This window comes from Saccopteryx leptura, chromosome 5 (assembly GCF_036850995.1).
Source record: "Saccopteryx leptura isolate mSacLep1 chromosome 5, mSacLep1_pri_phased_curated, whole genome shotgun sequence".
In the NCBI taxonomy this organism is placed as follows: domain Eukaryota; kingdom Metazoa; phylum Chordata; class Mammalia; order Chiroptera; family Emballonuridae; genus Saccopteryx; species Saccopteryx leptura.
The window spans coordinates 89,399,144-89,418,802 of NC_089507.1; the positions used below are offsets into that span (position 1 = coordinate 89,399,144).

The 19,659-nt window shown below is 36.0% G+C and overlaps 1 protein-coding gene across 3 annotated transcripts; it reads right to left on the minus strand.

The window, feature by feature from the left end:
- Positions 1–52: 52 nt before the first annotated feature.
- GIMD1 (GIMAP family P-loop NTPase domain containing 1) lies at positions 53–13,273 on the minus strand. Of its 3 annotated transcripts, none has more exons than XM_066385894.1 (3): positions 13,200–13,273; positions 11,510–11,904; positions 53–367 (listed from the first exon to the last, which is right to left on the minus strand). In XM_066385894.1, the coding sequence occupies exons 2-3, from the start codon at positions 11,900–11,902 to the stop codon at positions 107–109; spliced, it is 654 nt and encodes a 217-aa protein (XP_066241991.1). In that variant the 5' UTR covers positions 11,903–11,904; positions 13,200–13,273; the 3' UTR covers positions 53–106. The 3 variants fall into 3 exon arrangements, with proteins under 3 accessions (XP_066241991.1, XP_066241992.1, XP_066241990.1); XM_066385895.1 differs by lacking the exon at positions 13,200–13,273 and adding an exon at positions 11,976–12,532; XM_066385893.1 differs by lacking the exon at positions 13,200–13,273 and having other exon boundaries at positions 11,510–11,961.
- Positions 13,274–19,659: the final 6,386 nt, after the last annotated feature.

Genomic DNA, 19,659 nt, shown 5'->3' on the forward strand with positions numbered 1-19,659 from the left:
TCACTAACAGGATATGGGAATGCTCACAGTCCACAGCCATTCTAACAAAAGGCACTTTTGAAACTAGGTTTCTGACATGAAAACCTAACGCTCCTTTATTTAACTTTTATTTAAAGGTAAGAACTTGGTAACAATTTTCTCTTATAAATTCCATGATTCTCTCTAAGACTTTTATTCTTTGCTCATTAAGAGAGTTTCCTTTTCTATACAGGAAAATAGATCTGTGCTGAAGAGAATTTAGTAGGGTTAGCAATGTATCGGAGGCCTCATGTAAGTATTCATCTTCACTGAACCCTGCCTCTTCTATCTTTTCTGCATGGGTGAAAAGGATGGCAGTATAATTCTTCCAAGCATGTCCCAGAAGTTCCTGAAAGAAAGAAGTTAAATGACTATTTTCCTTGAAATATATTCCTCAAAAACAAAAACAAAGAAGTTATTATGGTTCAACATAGACAGTCAATATGTCCATATGTCATTATGTTTCTAAAAGCTGAAATATGTAATTGGAAGTGAAGATAGGGCCAAATAATGTAAGCAAGTGGAGAAAGATGTGCGGGTTTTCTAAAGAAAAGCTTTAGTTCTCTATTCTACTTTACTGTTATAATTAAAGTATACACATCCTCAAAACTGAATATAGTGTGTCCATAAAGTCACACTTTAGACCGGTCACAGGAAAGCAACAAAAGACGATAGAAATGTGAAATCTGCACCAAATAAAAGGAAAACTCTCCTGGTTTCATACCTATTCAGTGCAGTTCGATGTGGGCTCACGCACAGATTTTTTAGGGCTCCTTAGGTAGTTATCCCGTATAGCCTCTACAGACCCGTCACTGACTGATGGCCTACCAGAACCAGAACGGGGTTTCTCCACCAAACTGCTGGTTTCCTTCAACTGCTTATCCCACCGAGTAATGTTATTCCTATGTGGTGGCTCTTCATTATAAACGCGCTGATATTCACATTGCACTTTGGTCATGGATTTGAATTTAGCGAGCCACAGAACACACTGAACTTTCCTCTGTACCATCCACATCTCGACTGGCCATGGGCTGCTCCGCTGTATACATGGTGTTATGTCATCATCTGCGCACGCGCACATGCTGCCACATCATCCTACAGAAACTGGGAGGGTTTTCCTTTTATTTGGTGCAGATTTCATATTTCTATCATCTTTTGCTGCTTTCCTGTGACTGGTCAAAAGTGCACCGTGACTTTACGGACACACTGTATTATTATCAATGCTGCATATGATATATATAGCTCTCCCCTATTATCCGTAGTTTCAGTTCCACAGTGCAGTTACCCATGATCAGTACTGGTCTGAAAAGATCTACACCATCCACCTCACTTCATCCCATCATGGAGGCATCTTGTCCTGTCATGTCATCACAAGAAGAAAGGCGAGTACAGTACAATAAGATATTTTGAGGGAGAGACCAAATTCACATTATTACAGTGTATTGTTATAAATGCTCTATTTTATTAGTAGCAGTTGTTCACTTTTTACTGTGCCTAATTTACAAATTAAACCTTATCATGGGTATGTATGTATAGAAAAAGAAAACATAGCATATATAAAGTTTGGTTTCAGGCATCCACTGGGGGTCTTGGAATATATATATATCCTGTGGCTAAGGGGAAACTACTGTATTTACAGTCACAAAATTCAGCAGTCATTTATATTTTAATCTGTTAGAACCATTGAATTCTTTTAAGTCAAAATACCTTTCCAAGAGAATTGTTCTACTATTCAAAAAAAATTTTTTTTGTAGAAATATGCTATTATCATATCTAAAACCATTTCCTATGCATCTATAATTAGATAATCTGGTTATAGTCTATTAATCAGATGACATGTAATGGAAAGCTAAGATCAAGATGCATTTGGTGATTTGGAACAACTACAAAATAGTACTGTGATTTTCATCCTCTTCATTTCACAGGCCTAGGATCAAAAATAATTTATCAGATGACTTCCTCTAATGTGGTAGAAAAATACTGAAGACTGGTGTTCCTTTGTTTAGTAATCTGTGGAAGTTGGTTATGTAATAAATTCTTGTTTGATTAGTGAAAATAAGCTGATATAAAGCAGAAGTAACAGCATGTGGCAAATGTTCGTGCATTATAAAAGGCATTTAGAAATAACCACTTAACTTTTCTGAATATTTCCGGTTATAGGAAATCATGACAATATGACAGTAAAATAACATTCCCTCCATTCCAAATACTCCCATTACCAAAATATTTCCAAATATGCTATAGTTTATAATAGCATGAAAAATATAAAATGCTTAGAAGTATAACCAGGACCTCTAATAATTAGAAGAAAGAGTGGAGATCAACTAATCTTTCATGTCAGATATTATGCTAAGCACTTAACATCTTTATCTCTTTTGAAACTCAACATGATGCTTTGTGGGAGATACTATTATTATCTCCATTATGATATGGAGCAAATAATGCATAGAAAGTACAAATCCATAGAAAGGTAAGTACAAAGTCTAGTTTTAAAAAAAATCTTAAAAAATTTAAAAGACAATTCGGGAAACTACTTTTAATATATATAACAAATATAAGACTGGTATGTATAATATTAAAAATAAAAATAAGGAAGTAAAAAAGGAAAAAGAAGGAGGGAGGGAGGAAGGAAGGAAAAAGAAAGGAAGGAGGTGAAAGGAAGACTCAGGACATGTAAATTTAATATGAAAATACAGGAATAATGGAACACTATATTTAAAATTAGAAACATCTTGAGACCATGGTTACCAATGGTCTCCTATACAGCCTGGCTTTTATCAGAGCTATTTATTTACACATATATCTCTATAACTTGACTGTGAGCTCTTTGAAGGCAAGATATGTCATTATATATAAGTCAAAGCCTCTAGCACATTGTAAATTCTCAATATATTTTTGATTAATTTGGAATTTGAACCCTCACCATCATCTCAAATAAAAGGCTTAGTGGGTTTTTTCTTTTTTAATAAAAGAGAATTTATATTTTTCAAAGAGAAAAAATTATTTTTATAAATATTAAAATTTTTTTTCATTGATTTGAAAGAAGGAGAGAGGAAGAAAGTGAAGGGGCAATAGGGAGAGAGAGAGAAGCATCAACTCATTCCACTTAGTTGTTCCATTTAGTTGTACACTTAGTGGTTGCTTCTTGTACCTGCCTTAACCTGAATTGAACCCATGATCTTGGTGCACCAAGATGATGTATGATCTACGGAGCTACCTGTCCAATTCCTATAAATATTTTTAGGGAGCATACATTTTTATATAACTGTTCACAAATAGTACCTTCATAATAAAAAAAAAAATAGAGACCTTGCCAACTATATTTTCTTTTTTTTTCTGTCTGTGAGTTTTCTTTTCTTTTGTCCTTTTTTTGTTTAAGCCCTCCATCCCTCTTCCCCAGCACCTCCCCCACAGCTATCAGCTAGCTCTATATCTATGAGTCTGTCTCTGTTTTGCTTGTTAGTTCATTCGATTCCACATCTGAGTGAAATCATATTGTCTTTCTCTGACTGGCTTATTTCAGTTAGCATAATGCTCTCATGTCCATTCATGTTGTGGAAAAGGTAAAATTTCCCTTTTTTACACCCGAGTAGTATTCAACTGTGTAAATGTACCACACTTCTGTTTTTTTAAAAATCTATTCATCTACTGATGGACACTTGGGCTGCTTCCAAACATTGGCTATTGTTAAATAACGGGCAGTGAACATAGGGGTGCATCTATTCTTTTGTATCAGTGTTTTGGGTTTCTTCAGATATATTCCCAGAAGTGAGATTACTGGGTGAAAAAGTATTCCATTTTAAACTTTTTGGTGTAACTCCATACTACTTTTCATAGTGGCAGCACCAGTCTACATTCCCACCAGCGGTGCAGGAGGGTTCCCTTTTCTCCACTTCTTCACCAACACTTGTTTGTTGATTAAATGATGAAAGGCTTTTCACAGATGTAAGGTGATATCTCATTGTAGTTGGCAATATATATATATATATATATATATATATATATATATATTTTTTTTTTTTTTTTTTGTCTACAGTTTTGAAACTTAATTTTTGGTACACAAAATGCACTTTCCTGTGAAATTCTTTTTTGTTATATAATTCATGGTCATGGATTTGCCTATGGTCTGCACTTTCTATTTTGCATTCGGGGATACTTTCTCAAGGAATAGGTCCAAAATCTTTCTTTATACCTGTTCAAAATGTCTGTCTGCACCATTGAATTATTGTATATTTTTAGTTTAAAAATGCCTACTTTCAGGAAAATCTGAATTGAAGTTTCTATACAAGAGAATAATTATTTGAGAAAAAGGATGCTAAACTTTACAAAAAAGAGTTTTCAAAGAGATACTTTAATTGGCATATTCTTATATGCCTTTAAAAACATAAATTAGCAAAACTTTTATTAACCCATGTAACAAATATTACATGTTTAAAGAACATAGCTCTTGGGTAAATCTAAGTATACATGTAATGTCAACATCACATTAGCTAGTAATGACATAGCAAAATTAGCAGTCTTCTTCATAGTTTGTTATATATTCAGTATATTGTATCACATCTCTTATGGAGAGAAGTCAGAGTGGCAGAATAAATAAAAGGTGATGTTATGGGTTGAATTTTTGTCTCATATCTTGAAGTTCTAGTTTCTAGTACCTCAGAATGTGACTTCATTTGGAAATAGGGTTGTTGCAGATATAATTAGTTAAGAAAAGGTCATAGGGTGGACCTCTAATTTATTATAGTTGGTGTCCTTATAAACCAGAGATATTTGGGCAAAGACACAAATACAGGGAAAATGCCATGTGAACACAAAATGGTCCATCCATAAGACAAGGAAAGACTCCTTGGACAGATCTTTTACTGACAGCCCTTAGAAGGAACTAATCCTGCTAACATCTATTTCAGATTTCAGCTTCTAGACTGAGACAATACATTCCTATAGCTTAAGCCACTTAGTGAGTGGTACTTAGTTATAGCAACACTAGCAAATGAATACAAGTGGTTGAAAAAATATAATAAATGCTAAATTAGACCTAGGTTCTAGTAATAAAACTAGTTCTGAGTTATTTACATGAGAATTGCTCTCGCTGCTTGCTAAAAATGGATCAGAATCTTTAGGGATAGAACCTGGAAATTTGAACTTTTAAAAGCACTTTAGAGTCTTGGTAGTTTATTCTTTCTGCAAATATTTATTGAGGGTCTACTTTGTTCCAGAGACACAGTAGAACAAGACAGATTAATTTCTTGCTTCTAAATAGTGCTTCTTGTTTATTAACTAAACTTAGAACTGAGGAAGTGAAGCAGTAAGGAAAAAAAAATACTGACAATTCGTTGTAATTGCAAGTTTTGTGACAGAAAATATACTAGTGCTAGAGGGGTAGGCATTTAGCCCAGTTTGGGTGGGGATAGAAAATGGAGGTAAAAAAAATTGGGTCAGAATAATTTCTGGCATGTGATGATACCTACCACATAGGAATAAACAAGAAAATCATTGGACAGTAAAGACATACTAAGTATAGAGAATAATTGAGCATTATTGGGGATTATATAGTACTGGAATTTTATTTCTCTACAAGTACAACTATTGATCCTTCATCATTCTTGTCTCTAGAAGTTTCACAGGTTTACAACTAGATCTGGTTTTTACCGAGTACATTGTGAGTCTGTTTATATTGATTGTCATAATATTGAAACATGAAATACAAGTTAATAATACAAACTACTGCCCTTAACCCACCATGCTACTCCCAGGCCCACCTTCTCAGTACTGGTTGATACATGGGCCATGTTGGTCATTGAGTATTTTAAAGACATTGTTATGTTAAAATTTTGTGCAAAATAAACTGTTTGGATGAATGGCCCTTCCCTGAGTTATATAACAGAATTCTTCTCTTGCTAGGTTTGTAGTACTTATTGCATTAAATGGTGTAACTTTCATAGTGTGATTTAGTTCCTGATTTTCTGTATTATAACAGCAACACATTCCCCGTTTTTCTCCAACATATACTTTAAACCATAAAACTAGTTAAAACACCTATGAAAAATAGATCTGTACACTCAATATCACTTATGAGTCCCTGTGTTCAACTATTGGAAAGTTTTTACATGTAGGTAATTATTTATGAAAAGATACTCATACCCTGATCTGTGAGAGAAATTGTACTTTTGAATTACTGCCAAAAATAGAATAGAATGGTTGATTTAGCTTATAATCTTTAGATTGATTTTTGGCCAGAAAATAGTTGAATATTTGAAAGTAGTGATGCTTATTGTATAGTTATCATGTTAGTAGCCAAATGTGTTCTCTATGGACCCCCAAAAAGAATAATCACAGTTGACTGATACTTTACATAAAAATCCATGAGGAAGGTAAGTTAATTTAAATTATCTATCTGGTGTTAATGATTTAAATATGCTAATAAGCTAGATGAATATTTTATAATCAATCATGAATTTGTTTGAGAGAATTTGTTTCGGAGAGCTAAATGGGTATGAGTCCATCTAGTCCTTTTGGGACAACTAGTTAGGATATAAACTTTGTTTTCCAGGAATTATGCTCATTTTCCCAGGACCTCACCAGCCCTGCCCCATTTGTTTGTGGTTGATGAAATCATAGCATCTGGACTTTTTAGGGGGAAACTTTAAAAAAAGCCAACTATTACATCAACTGAGAAAAAAATTATCTTAAACAGGAGGACAATAAGGACCATTCTTTATATTTTATGCTATTCCCTTACTCTCATCTCACTTAAAGCAGTACAGTTTCCTTCTCAGAGAGCCAAAGTTGAATGATAAGACCTCATTTGATCAGATCAGAGAGTTTTCAACTTTAGAGATCATCTGTCCAAACTGTCTTATTTTATAGACTATGATATTAAGGCCTTGTGTTGTCAATGGGTTGGCCAAAGCAACATAGCTGATTGCTGGCAGGCCGGGCCCGTAACAGAGGTGCCTGGATTGCCAGGCCCGTGTCCTTCTCACTGAATTGGGGCTTTTCTGCTTATCCTTACTAAGCCAGTGAATTTTCTTTCCATTTTTTTTCTAAATTAATAAGGAAGTTCTTATATAGTAGTTATAACTCAGGGCCATGTAAATTTAACTCTTCCTTTTGAAGCCTAGCAAGATAATCCCAAAGAAGACTATAAATAATTTGTCCTAATTTTAAGATAAGACAAATGCTAACAATAAAATCATGACCATAGCCATATTTATTGTACAGTTGCTATGTGCTAGTGCCTGAATTAATTTACTATTGTGTGAATATGACATTAATCCCAAAAGTAACCCAGTAAAGTAGACACTATTATCTTTCTAATTTATTAGTGAAGAGATTGAAGTTTAGAGAAGTTAAATGCCCAAGGTCACAAAACAAGGAAATAACTAAGTAGGAACATGAACACAAGTATAACTTACTCCAGAAGCCATGCTCTGTTAACACTTAAAATATGTTGCTTCTATCTAGTAGTTCATTTGAATGGTGCCCATCTCAATCTGAATAGTGATGATAACAATAATATCAATAACAGTAATTATAATTCTCTGTAAGCCTACTGTGAACCTACTGTAAATCAGTCAGGCACAATCCCAAGCACATTATATTTATGAAGGATAGCCCTCAGAACTCTTTAATATAGGTAAAATAACCTCCCTTTTATAGTTATCATGTTAGTGGCCAAATGTGTTCTCTATGGACCCCCAAAAAGAATAATCACAGGTGATTGATACTTTACATAAAAATCCATGAGGAAGATAAGTTAATTTAAACTATCTATCTGGTGTTAATGATTTAAATATACTAATAAGCTAGATGAATATTTTATAATCAATCATGAATTTGTTTGGTTTCGGAGAGCTAAAGCCAAGAAGTCTTAGTAACATTCATAGTCATATATCCAGAATTATAACAGGCTTATTTTTTAACTGAATTCTATCAAACAACTAGGTTGGTGATCTTCGTTAGCATGTCCAGGCTTGCATTGGCCCTCTGAGCCTTTGTATGCACATTCGCCTATAACATCAATAGTCAAATTGCTCAATCTATATTAAAAATAAATGTTTAAAGCTTGACCGTATACAGTAATAATATATGATACCATGATAGTAGAAAGAATATGGTTATAGTCAGTTCAAGAGTTCAATTTTTAGTGCTTGGCTGCATGCTAGCACTTTCCTTAAGGTGACTTTATTATATCTGCTCTGATCCATTATTTGTGGATTTTTTTAAATAGTCAAATGATATTCAGATACTGTTAAAATGAAACATTCCCTTTATTTACCAAATTTGGGGGAAATGACTCACAGACATCTCTACCATTTTACTGTAAATTAATAAAGGCCAAGCATAAATAAAGAAAAAGGGATCATTTAGGAAAATGTTTCAGTTGTTGCAGCTGGATGCCTTTAATGCATCTGTAAAATATTGGAGCACAAATTGAGAGAGTTATTTAAGGAGACAACAGGGAGGTACAGGAAAGAAGTCACTTCCCGGGCAAGGGCCTTACAGACTCTTTCCCTGGCAGGCATCAGTGCCCCTAGAAGGCAAGAAAAAGGGTGAAGGCAGATGTTCTGTTCCGCATTTTGCATCAGCCTGGGGAAAAAGAATTCAGGGTGTGTCTGCAACAAGAGGACTTGAACAACTCCTTTCTCCTTTCTAACAGCTGCTGGTCCTGTTGAATATTCAGACATTCTGCAGCTGCTCCCAATCTGTGAGCACAGCCAGATGGCTGCCACCAGTGTCTGAGGCACCTTCAGGAAGAAGGTCATAAACAGCCAGCCCGTACTTAGGCAACTTTCAACAGAAGGTCATGGTGGGAGTTCCGAATAGGATTGTAATGCCTCCCTGGGGTCGTGGGCCACCCTTCAGGATTACTTAGTCTTGGCTGCTGAATCCTCTTGGGACAGAAAATATTCATTCCTGAAAAAATCATTATGGAACTGAATTTGGCCCTAGCCCATCGCCTCTCTGCCTTCAACTCCTGAATTGGACACCAACTTAAGGAAGGCAACTGTAAGAGAAGGCTGTATGCCAGATACCATTTAAAAAGATCAGAGACATGCATGAATCAAATTTACTTCAATTAAAAAAATTAAGGGATTGTAATAGTGTTCTGTATCCTAAAACTGGGGGAAAAAATCTATTTTCAAAGTGTATGTCTTTTAAATACTCTTTCTGGCTCAGCACAGAACCTGAATAGAGAAAAATTTGGAGATATATGGAGAAAGCCAGGTTAGTTTTGAGAAATATTTGCTTATGTGTTTTACTGAATTTACTGAATTACATCAATTTATAGCTGAAGCTAAATACTTATTTAATAGCAGCTTTGAATGAACTTTAAAAACTGTTTAAAAATTACACAAATGGAAAGCTGCCCGTTCTCCCCCAACCCTCCTCAACTGATTTCTCACCAGAAATATTGTTTTAAATACAGGCTTTAGTAGTTTGGGAGTCGTTAATGGGCTTTCTTAGATTTCACATTGTTTCTTAATTGCAATCATCTTTCTCTTTCTTTGCTTTGTTCCAGCATGTACTTGATTTTTCAGGAGTTGGATGATGAAGATTATTTTTTATACTCTGTCAGCCTAATTTTTTCCGCTAGTTTTTTTGTGATTACACATAGGGATTTTTTTCTTTAGTTTTAGAAACATGCACAATTACTGAAAAATAAAACCTTTGTCTGTCATTTAAAACAATTTTATGCCATTAGTAATTAAAAGGAAAAAGTCTTTCTTTAGAGCAAAGTGTACAATCTTTCTAAGTGTAACAGATCCTATGGCAGCCTGATCAGAGTTGGACAAAAAGAAGAGTAGCATTTATACAAAGTTTTCTTAAATGGAAAATAGCTGCTCTCTATTCTCCATGTACTTCACCCATGGAAATTCTAGTACAGAGGTGATCTCTGAGCTCAGTGACTTAATGAAGCTACCAAGTAATAAAGACAAGTCTAGCAGTTATATATGGGTGGACCCAGACTAAGGAATAAAGAAATTAAATATAATGGAGCAGCTCAATTTCCAAGAATTATTGGTCATTCATGTATATATACTGTACACAGGTGTTACTCCCAGCAGCTCTAGCTGTGGCCATGCCCAAAACCCCCTCTGCCCAGCTCCTCTCATAGACTGGCTGAATAAGCCTTCAACATAGTGACTTATAATAAATGAACAAACAACAAGGATGGACCACAAGGCAAAGGTGGCATATGTCACTTATGTTCACGCTGAGGTCCCTATGGTCTTCTCAAGGCTGGAATGCAGCAGTTTCTGACTAACCCTACAGATTTTGAGGCAATCAAAGCATCAGAAAGTCCTAATTTCTTTCTCATAAATAAAGCATATATCTCTCCTGAACGTTGACCATGAAGTGTCAGTGGTCTCCTTTTCCCCTAGTCATACGTTATACCATTTTGGCACTTAATGCATTGTCTTATACCTGTTCATCTATTTGTCTCTTCCAGACTCTATGCTTTTTTTTTATTTTTAATTTTTTTTATTGATTTTTAGAGAGAGAGAGAGAGAAAGAGAGAAGGGGGAGGAGCAGGAAGCATCAACTTCCATATGTGCCTTGACCAGGCAAGCCCAAGGTTTCGAACCGGCAACCTCAGTGTTCCAGGTCCCACTGCGCCACCACAGGTCAGGCCCAGACTCTAAGCTTTTTGATGGTAAGCCTCATATATTATTCACCAATCATTAAGCTCTGTGCAGGTATTCAATATGTTGTTCAATGACTGAATAAGTTAATGAACACCCATTTGTTGGTAAACTATAAGAGACTGTCTCTTTGATGTTATATGGACACAACTCAGTATTTTAGCTCAGTAGTTCTGAAATGTGAATTTTTAAGAACTATATGGAAAGCTTGTGCAACTGCAGATATGTGGGCTTCACTCTTGAGATTCTGTTTCAGGGAGCTAAGATGAATCTGCACTTTTAACAAGGAGCCCAGTTGATTCTGTCACAGATAATCTGGTAGTCACATTTACAAATTTATTCAGGTTTACAGTTCTGAGGAGTTTGAGACTTAGTTAACCTCTAAAATTTAATATCTTATGTTTTGTTTCAATGAGCCAGTTGTGAAATGACTGACTAAACATCTAAAGGAAATTATAAAAATGACTTGATAAAAAAAATCAGATAATATTCACTAACTTGATGTGACCAGCAGTTGTTTTGAATGTCTTGTTTTAAACCACTCTTAAGCAGTTGTTTTTATTATTATTATAAGAGAGAGTTTATTTAGAAAGTCATATAGGTAGAAAAGGTGAGCCAGCTGGGCTGCATGGGCTCAGGAAATGAGTTACAGAGGCAAACAAAGGGCCCTTGAAGAGAGAAAAGGCAGAGAGAACACACCCGGGCGAAGGAGAGGGGAAAGGTGCATGTGTGCCCAAGAGAAAGAGTGAGCTTCTTTTAACCAGTTTTTATAGTTCTTTTCTTTTAGGATAATGCCTCCAAATAGGAATAATGGTGTTAGTGTAATTGCCAATTTGTATTACCTGGATCATCTGGACTGGGGAAGATGCCTCGTGTCCACAGAGAGGCATGTCTGCTCTCTGAACCAGCAGTGCAAGATGGAGACCCTCTTGCCCAAAGTGATGTGCCAGTGCCTCCTTAATCTCCTGTTTCACATGCTTCTTGCTCAGCCTGCTGTGCGGATAACCAGGAGTGTCCAACACCTGGACCTGCAAGGTTATCTCTTGCCCTCCTCGACGCATGAAGCCATGGAGCTGACAACTGCGGCCCAGACGACAATCTTTGGTCACAGAACATGGAGCAAAGCTGCTGGGGAAGTCAGTGCTTCCCAGAAGAATGTTTCCAGCAGAACTTTTTCCACTCTGAGTCATGCCAAAGAGGGCCAAGTTGATGATCATCTTGTTGGAGTCTGCCATGGCTGTGGGTAAACAGAAGATCAGCATAAGCAGGTAGGCTTCTCTGCTCACTCACCCATGGAAAGATTCTTACCTGGCCTACAGCATTCCAGGTAGTACCTTTAATTTGCTTTTCTCTCATTCCTAGTGACCAGAGGGTGGAGGAGTGGTTCACTAAAGTGGACACATCCCAGTGAGGAGGGAAAATTGAAATAATATTACTAGTGTACAATGAGAAAGGAGAGAGAAATCAAATACAGATAAGAAAAGGAGGAGGAAGCAGGAATTACAGGACAGTGAGAAAAAAAGCCAAATTACATTAAAATAATATAAAGCATATTAACTCATCAATGAGGTAAATGAGTTAGTTTGGGAATGGGTGTTCAAAGCTAGCAGCAGTATTTGAAAATTATTCACTCTTGGAGGAGACATAGGAACAGAATAGTGGAAGAAACATCCCTTCTTGCGTTTTAAACCCTGTCCTCCACCTTCCCATTCCCCTGCCTTCCCACTGCATGAATGCAAAAGTGGCATCTGCAAAAAATCATTTCCTGACTTCCTGAATACATTTCTGCTATGAAACATGAATAATGTTAAAGAAAACCTCTGTTTCTGTTTACCATTCCTTTTGTACAACCAGGCGACATTCTGATGAAAATGAAAACTACTTGTAATTTTTGTTATAAAACAATTATTAAATCATTTTCATGGCCCACCATGGTAAAGTATTGACTCTTCAATAAAGAAAGTAAAGTCCAACACATTGTGCAGCTTATTTAGGAAGGAGGAGAACCTTGGGAGACTGTATTCCATTTACAACAGCCCTAAATCATTGTTAATCTTATATGTAGAACATAAGTTCCTGATTGCATTATAAGGTCATCTTTCATTTTCATTAGATCAATAAGTTGGTGCTACTGGCCAAGTGCTAAAAATGCTTAACTACTGATTCAGAAATAAAGACATTTCATATTTCATAGTATTTCATTTCATATTTATTATTTTTACTTATCACATATTTCTATTACATAGTTCCTATATTATATATAGTAAGTACCTCTTGTCTTTCTTGTTCTCTAATGCCTCTCACCCCAGTCTACCCAGACCCTAACATGAACACCTTGAAGGAACCTCACAACCCCATAAAAAAACACTCATTTCTGGGGTCCCTCAAGGTGACCCTACCTCATCTAGCTTATTTAGCTGTGATGGCTGCAATTTAATCACTCAGATTTTTTTTTTTTAACTCTTGAATCAGATATATGATTTTAAAAAAATCAGTTATGGAATCCCAATTCACTTGCTTTATGGCACTTACCTTTTCCAGTGTTAAAAATGCTTTTTCCACAAAGACTTCTCTCTACCTGGTACAGGTGTTGTTTGGAATGAACTTTAGCCTTCTGACATTATTATTGTACTACTCTAGGACTGATACTGTATCTAATTTATTTAGTTAATCTGTTACCAGTATTCTCTCTATAAATGATTAGTTGCCTTTCTCTAATCAGCAATGACATTTTTATGTCACCTGACAGACCTGTAATTTTCAACAGGTACTTCCTGAAACTTCTATAACCAGGATTAAATTCTTTGCTTTAGAATATTGCTAATATTAATAATTTTTCTATAGCATAAAGCAGCGGTAGTCAACCTGGTCCTTACTGCCCACTGGTGGGCAGTAGCTGAGCAACCAAAGTATAAATAAAAAGATAGATTTAACTATAGGAAGTTGTTTTATAAAGATTTATTCTGCCAAACTTAGCGAAAATCCGACATAAAGTACTTGGTATGTAATTATTATTATATGCTTTAACTTGCTGCAACTCTGCTTTATAAATTTTATAAAGTAAAGTTACTTCCCTACTTTATAAATCACCATTACTGTGGAACCAGTGGGCAGTTAGAAAATTTTACTACTAACAGAGATACAAAAGTGGGCGGTGGGTATAAAAAGGTTGACTACCCCTGGCATAAAGTAATGCAAAATTGAGAAGTGTTAAACAGAAACTAGACATTCAAAAACTATGGTTAAAAGCTGAAGGTATTAATCAAAGTAAAGAATAGACAACAGTATGTTCAACAAATAAATATATAATATCTGTAGAATAAATAGATATTGACCTCATAACAGTAGTAAGTTCATAAATTCAAAAATTCTTTAAGAAAACTCTCTTGGTTATTTCCATATAACTTTTTAAAAATTTTATTTAGAAAATTAAATTTAATGAGTGATATTGATTAATAAGAGTACATAGGTTTCAGGTAAATATTTCTATAGCACTTGATCTGTTGATTGTGTTATATGCTCGCCTCCTATTTCCATATAATTGAAATTCATTATTGAATTATTGCATTATTGATGCAATCACTAGCATTATTATATCAGCACATGCAGTTTTCATATCTATTAATGATATTCAACAAATACAATTAACTATAACTTGAAGCCAAGTGTTTTGATTAAAAGGAGGTTTTATTTTGTTACTGAAACCTTAAATTTGATTCTTTTCCACTTTTTAGTATATAACCTACACTCTTCCAAAATACTTTCTTGTGTGTAAGATGTAAATACCCTCATATGGTTATATTCTGGTTCGTCTTCTCCTGTACACCTCACAAAGTCTGTGAAATATGTATTCCGTGTGAGGGAATCTCGGAGACATCTGGAATGCCTTATGATTTCATGGGCAAAAGTTTAAAAAGTCTTCTTCCTGTGTGAATATGACAAGGAAAACACGAACTGGATTCATTCATCTGACGAGCACATTTGGCGCTCTTGAATAAAGCAGAAAGAATCTCCCCCAGATGGCAGTAGCAGCCTGTTTCCTAAGAAGTAATTTTGAACCAGAATTTATTCTCAATTTTTTCCTGAAGCCATAAACTGACATTCTTCAACTACACAATCTACATCAACACAACACTTGTGGGAGTTTTTTTGAATAAAGGCACAACAAAGCCTTCTTTCCTATGTTCCTTATAGAAAGTGGCCTTTTACAAGGTTTTTACTTTTTAAATTTTCTCCTATGAAAATACAGTTAAAAATACAACGTTTGACTGTTTAAAAAATAAAGTTCAGAGTTCATATGTGTGGTCAAAATTTCAATGAATCTTCAAAATTTTTAAATCATTTTCAAGAGGTTTAATGGAGATTTTAGATCTGAGTCCAGTTAGAGGTCATATAGAAGATTAATGTATTACTCTTTGATGATATTAAATGATTGATGTTAATTATTTTTGAACCAGCATGAAAAAAACTACTTGAAAAATCACCTCACTCTTCTCAGTAACTTGCTAAATATAATGTAGCTGGGATAAAACTGTGTAACTTTAACAGCCGGCTGCAGGATTCCTCTGCAAATGGGAACTACTTCTGTTTGAGGACACTTGATTAAGTATTTAAGGTCCAACTGGGATTCTGAGAACATGAGCCAAACTCACATAAAGTGATCGCCAAACTGCTAGGGATGGAGGAAGAGCAAAGAAAAGAATAGGAGAGATCACCAGGGTATGTCGAGGTGGAAGAGAGGGACAAAAGGAAAGACGGAAGAAAACGGAGAGAGTTCTTGACTTTTAGCTGTGAGGTCAGTTCGCAATGTGGGAAGCCCACGCCCATGCCTGCCAAAAGAAACGGCCCAGGACATTTTGAAAAAGAACAACTGTCAGCCAATGAAATTTCGCCACCCACCACCACCCTACCAACACTATAAATTACCCCTCCCCTCCACGGGAGAAGCTGTGTGACTTCCCTGGCCCATGGCTTGTGGACCAGTGAACCTTGCCTGGGAGCTTCTAAATAAAGCTTTTGCTTGTCCACACTTGGTGGCTACATCCTTCCTTCTTCCTCATCGGAAAATACCTTACAATAACAACTTGATTTAAAGATACTGTTTTTAAACCAATTCCAATTTGCTTTGGTTTGAACTGTGAATTGCATGCTTGTATATTATCTTTTCATAATTAAGAAGACTCTTAGGTTAATAGCTGGAACCTCTCTTATTATGTCTAAATAAGCTTAACCTTAAACAATGCTGCTCCAAGTAAAGGGGAACACTGAAAAGCTGGTTAAAGTCAGTGGTGGGTTGACTGACTCAGTCTTAGAATAAGACCTCAGATGTCACCTTTTAAAATATTTTAGAGAACACTGGTCAGCAGATTAAACTTGGAGGGAAGACGGTCCTAATTTACAAACAATATAAAAGTTCTTGAGCTATGAAGAAAGCCCATGTCTGAGCAGAAATGTTGATGGGAATAGGAGGCTCCAGTCCAAACTCGGTTGGTTTTGTATTTTAAAGACTCTACCAGTCCCATCCCCACACAGAAACACTTGTAATATTTTTTGTTGTTGATATTGTGGCTGTTAGTTTTTGTTTGTCTGCATTTTCTTTTCCTTCTGAGTATTTCTAATTTACTTTTTTTTTTAAATGAGCCAACAAACTTCCAATTGTATTGTTTATGCTAATTTGAACTAGGTTTACTCTTTACTGCATCCAAAGGCATCTTAGCTAATATACCTTCCACTGGCTTCAGGATTATATCAATATGCAGTAACGCAGATCAAACTTCCAGGAAAGTGTTTTTAAGATTTTTTTTATTTATTCATTATAGAGAGGGGAGAGAGAGTGAGAGAGAGAGAGAGAGAGAGAGAGAGAGAGAGAAGGGGGGAGGAGCAGGAAGCATCAACTCCCATATGTGCCTTGACCAGGCAAGCCCAGGGTTTTGAACCAGCAACCTCAGCTATTCTAGGTTCACGCTTTATCCACTGCGCCACCACAGGTCAGGCTCTAATTTACTTTTTAAAGTTGCAAACGAAATATGAATATTACAAAGCATTTAGGAAATTCAGAAAAGAACAGAGAGAAAAATAAAATCACTTTTACATCTTTAATACCTGGGGCCAGTGGGGCAAGGACTCCTCTTGGGCAGTGATCCCCAACCTTTTTTGGGCCACAGACCGGTTTAATGTCAGAAAATATTTTCACCAACCGGCCTTTAGGGTGGGATGGATAAATGTATCATGTGGCCGAGACAAGCATCAAGAGTGAGTCTTAGACGGATATAACAGAGGGAATCTGATCAATTTTTAAAAATAAAACATCGTTCAGACTTAAATATAAATAAAACGAAAATAATGTAAGTTATTTATTCTTTCTCTGCGGACTGGTACCAAATGGCCCACGGACCGGTATCGGTCCGTGGCCCAGGGTTTGGGGACCACTGCTCTTGGGGACTGACAAAGTAAGTACATTTCTTTTTCCAAACTACTCATTTTCTCCTCCTATTTACTTCCCTTATTTAAGAACCACTACACTAATGAGAAGCATTACTAATGGGATTGTGTTTAGCATGTGAACTGTGTGGAGTCAAGAGTTAATTGTCAGCAATCAGTATAACCTTTTGTTGGGCAGATAAAATATATTATGCTCACTTTGTTAAAGATGGCGCTGCCCACGTGGAGGCCATTGCCCAGGTGATATTAATGTGTGTCTCTGTGGGCTGTGGACAGGTAGAATCCTTGTAGCCTGGGGCTTGGTTTTGGGATTAAGCCTTTCCCACCCTTTTTGATGTGGGGTGGTACAATCCCATCATGCCTCAGATAAGTGATTTTGTATTAGAGACTTCCCTATTTTGTATATTGGATTAAAGGTTTTGATTTCTACACTATAAAATGGGGGCAGAACGGGAGCTTGCTCTCTCGGTTCCTGAGATTAGCATTAGAGAGCAGAGAGGAGAGCAGAGAAAGGCCACGTGGAAGAGGCCAGAAGAAGCAGCCAAGATGGCAGAGTGTTGAGTGAGAAGCCAGTTTGTGCAGTTTGTGCAGGGAGAAGGAATGAGATGGGGAATAGAGGTGAATAAGTCTGGTGAGCTAGAAACCTTTGATTCTAGGAAACTCGGATAAGTCAGTAGCTTTGTGAGCACTGAATGTGAGTGGGTTTTGGAGCCCAGTGTGTGTTTTTTACTTGCCTGCTGGGTGCAAGCTAGGATTAAAGCTAATGGCCCACCAGTTTTTGGCTCCGTTGTTTCTTGACCAACTGTCTGAATCCAATGCGAACCTGCATGGGCCAGGCTGCTGGGATGGTGGCCGTGCCTACTGGCTTGACACCATGGTATTTTGCTATGCTACTGCATTTAATCTTCTAAGATTTATTTATAATTTTAGTAACTTCTTAAATAGTGAGATTGGTTTGTATTTTTATCTTATATTTCTTAAGTTTTCAGATCAGGGATATATTCACCTCTTTAAATGAATTAGGAAAATTTCTCTCTTTTATGGTGCTCTGCAATAATTTAGGTACCTTAACAATTATACATTCCTAGAAGGCTTGATGAAACTTTCATGGTGTTGGTCAAATAAGTTTGTAAAATAGGATTTTTATGTTTGCTTACTACTAGTGTGCATTGGCAGCTGGGCAGCACCAGGTATATATGGATCTGTGAAATTGCAAATTACCTTCCTGCTTGGGAAGGGCCATTGTTTTGCTAATGTTTGCTGGAGGAGAGCTTTTCACAGAAAGTTTTGAAAAGGAGAGAGAGAAGGAGAAGAGGAAGAGAGAAAGAAGCCCTGTTTGCCCAGTGAGAGCAGAGGGAATGCAGAGTGCTGAAGAGGAAGCCATGTGCAGACAGAGAGAAGGTGTGCAGATGGGGAACCAGAGCTGAAGGGCTTTGCAAGCTCCACTGAGACTGGTGAGGCCTTTGATTCTAGGAGAAACCGGAGAAGAGTCTCCTGGTTCTGGAACCTGAGAATGTGTCAGGGCTTTGGGAGCCCTGAATGAAGAGGGAAGTGTTCTCCCTGTGTGTTTGCTTATTGGCCGGTGTGAGACTTTAATAAAGAAATGGCCCACCATTTTTTGGCTCCACTCTTTCTTTAACTTCTGCCCCCATCTAATGAGAACCTGCATGTGAATGGCCACGGTGGCAGTGGCCCCTGGCCATACACATCTAAAACTAGAAACTTTCTATAAATCATTCTAGAGCAAATCAAAAATTTTCTGTCGTAATTTGACTCTTATTGTGTCAATAAAATATGTATATATTAAAATATGTATACTCAACACATATTTTACCCATGTTTTAAGTTTCTTAAAGTATTATCCATGTTTATTTCTGGCATTAGATTCCCCTTTTTATTCTGAGATGCTTATACTCAGGGTTTGGATTTATAAACTTAATAAATGCTTGCATGTGCACATGTGTTTATACAGTTAACATTTGCACTTTTATAGTTTGGAGTGAATTTTTATAAACATAAACAAAATTTATAATCTCATGTCTCTAGGACATAATGCTTTGACCTACAAAAACTAAATTTTTGGTCACCAAATCTGAGCCAATTATTGGCCACCAACTCAGCCACAATTAAAAAAATGAATTTACCTGTAGTCTTGAAAGCAAAAGAAAAATCAGTAAGTTTTAATTCTATACTTGCTAAAGAAAATTAAATTTTTAGAAAAAGTTTCAGCACAATAAACATGCTTACTTCAGATTCTTAAATTTTGTCAAATCTCAAAGCTCCCCAAAACTTATGCTAAATTTTATTACCCTATATATATCTGCTTTGATATAATAACTATTCTTATTCATTTTTAGAAATAATACAGTATAATGCAAAATGCATCAAAGGTATATTAATATACAATAATTTTATATGCCAAAATTTTTATATGTTTTAGTCCTCTTACCTAAAAAATAAAATGTATTTTATTACCCAAAAGCACAAATGCTGAACATCTCATAATGGTTCATAAAGCTAATAATGCTTTGGCCTCTGAGAGAAGACACTA

Coding starts and splice junctions, on each gene's coding strand:
- GIMD1 (XM_066385893.1), bottom strand. CDS start 11,929: ATGCTGATCTTCTGTTTACCCACAGCCATGGCAGACTCCAACAAGATG. Junction 368..11,509: donor CCCCAGTCCAGATGATCCAG/GTAATACAAATT, acceptor TCTTTCTTTCAG/GAACTTCTGGGACATGCTTG.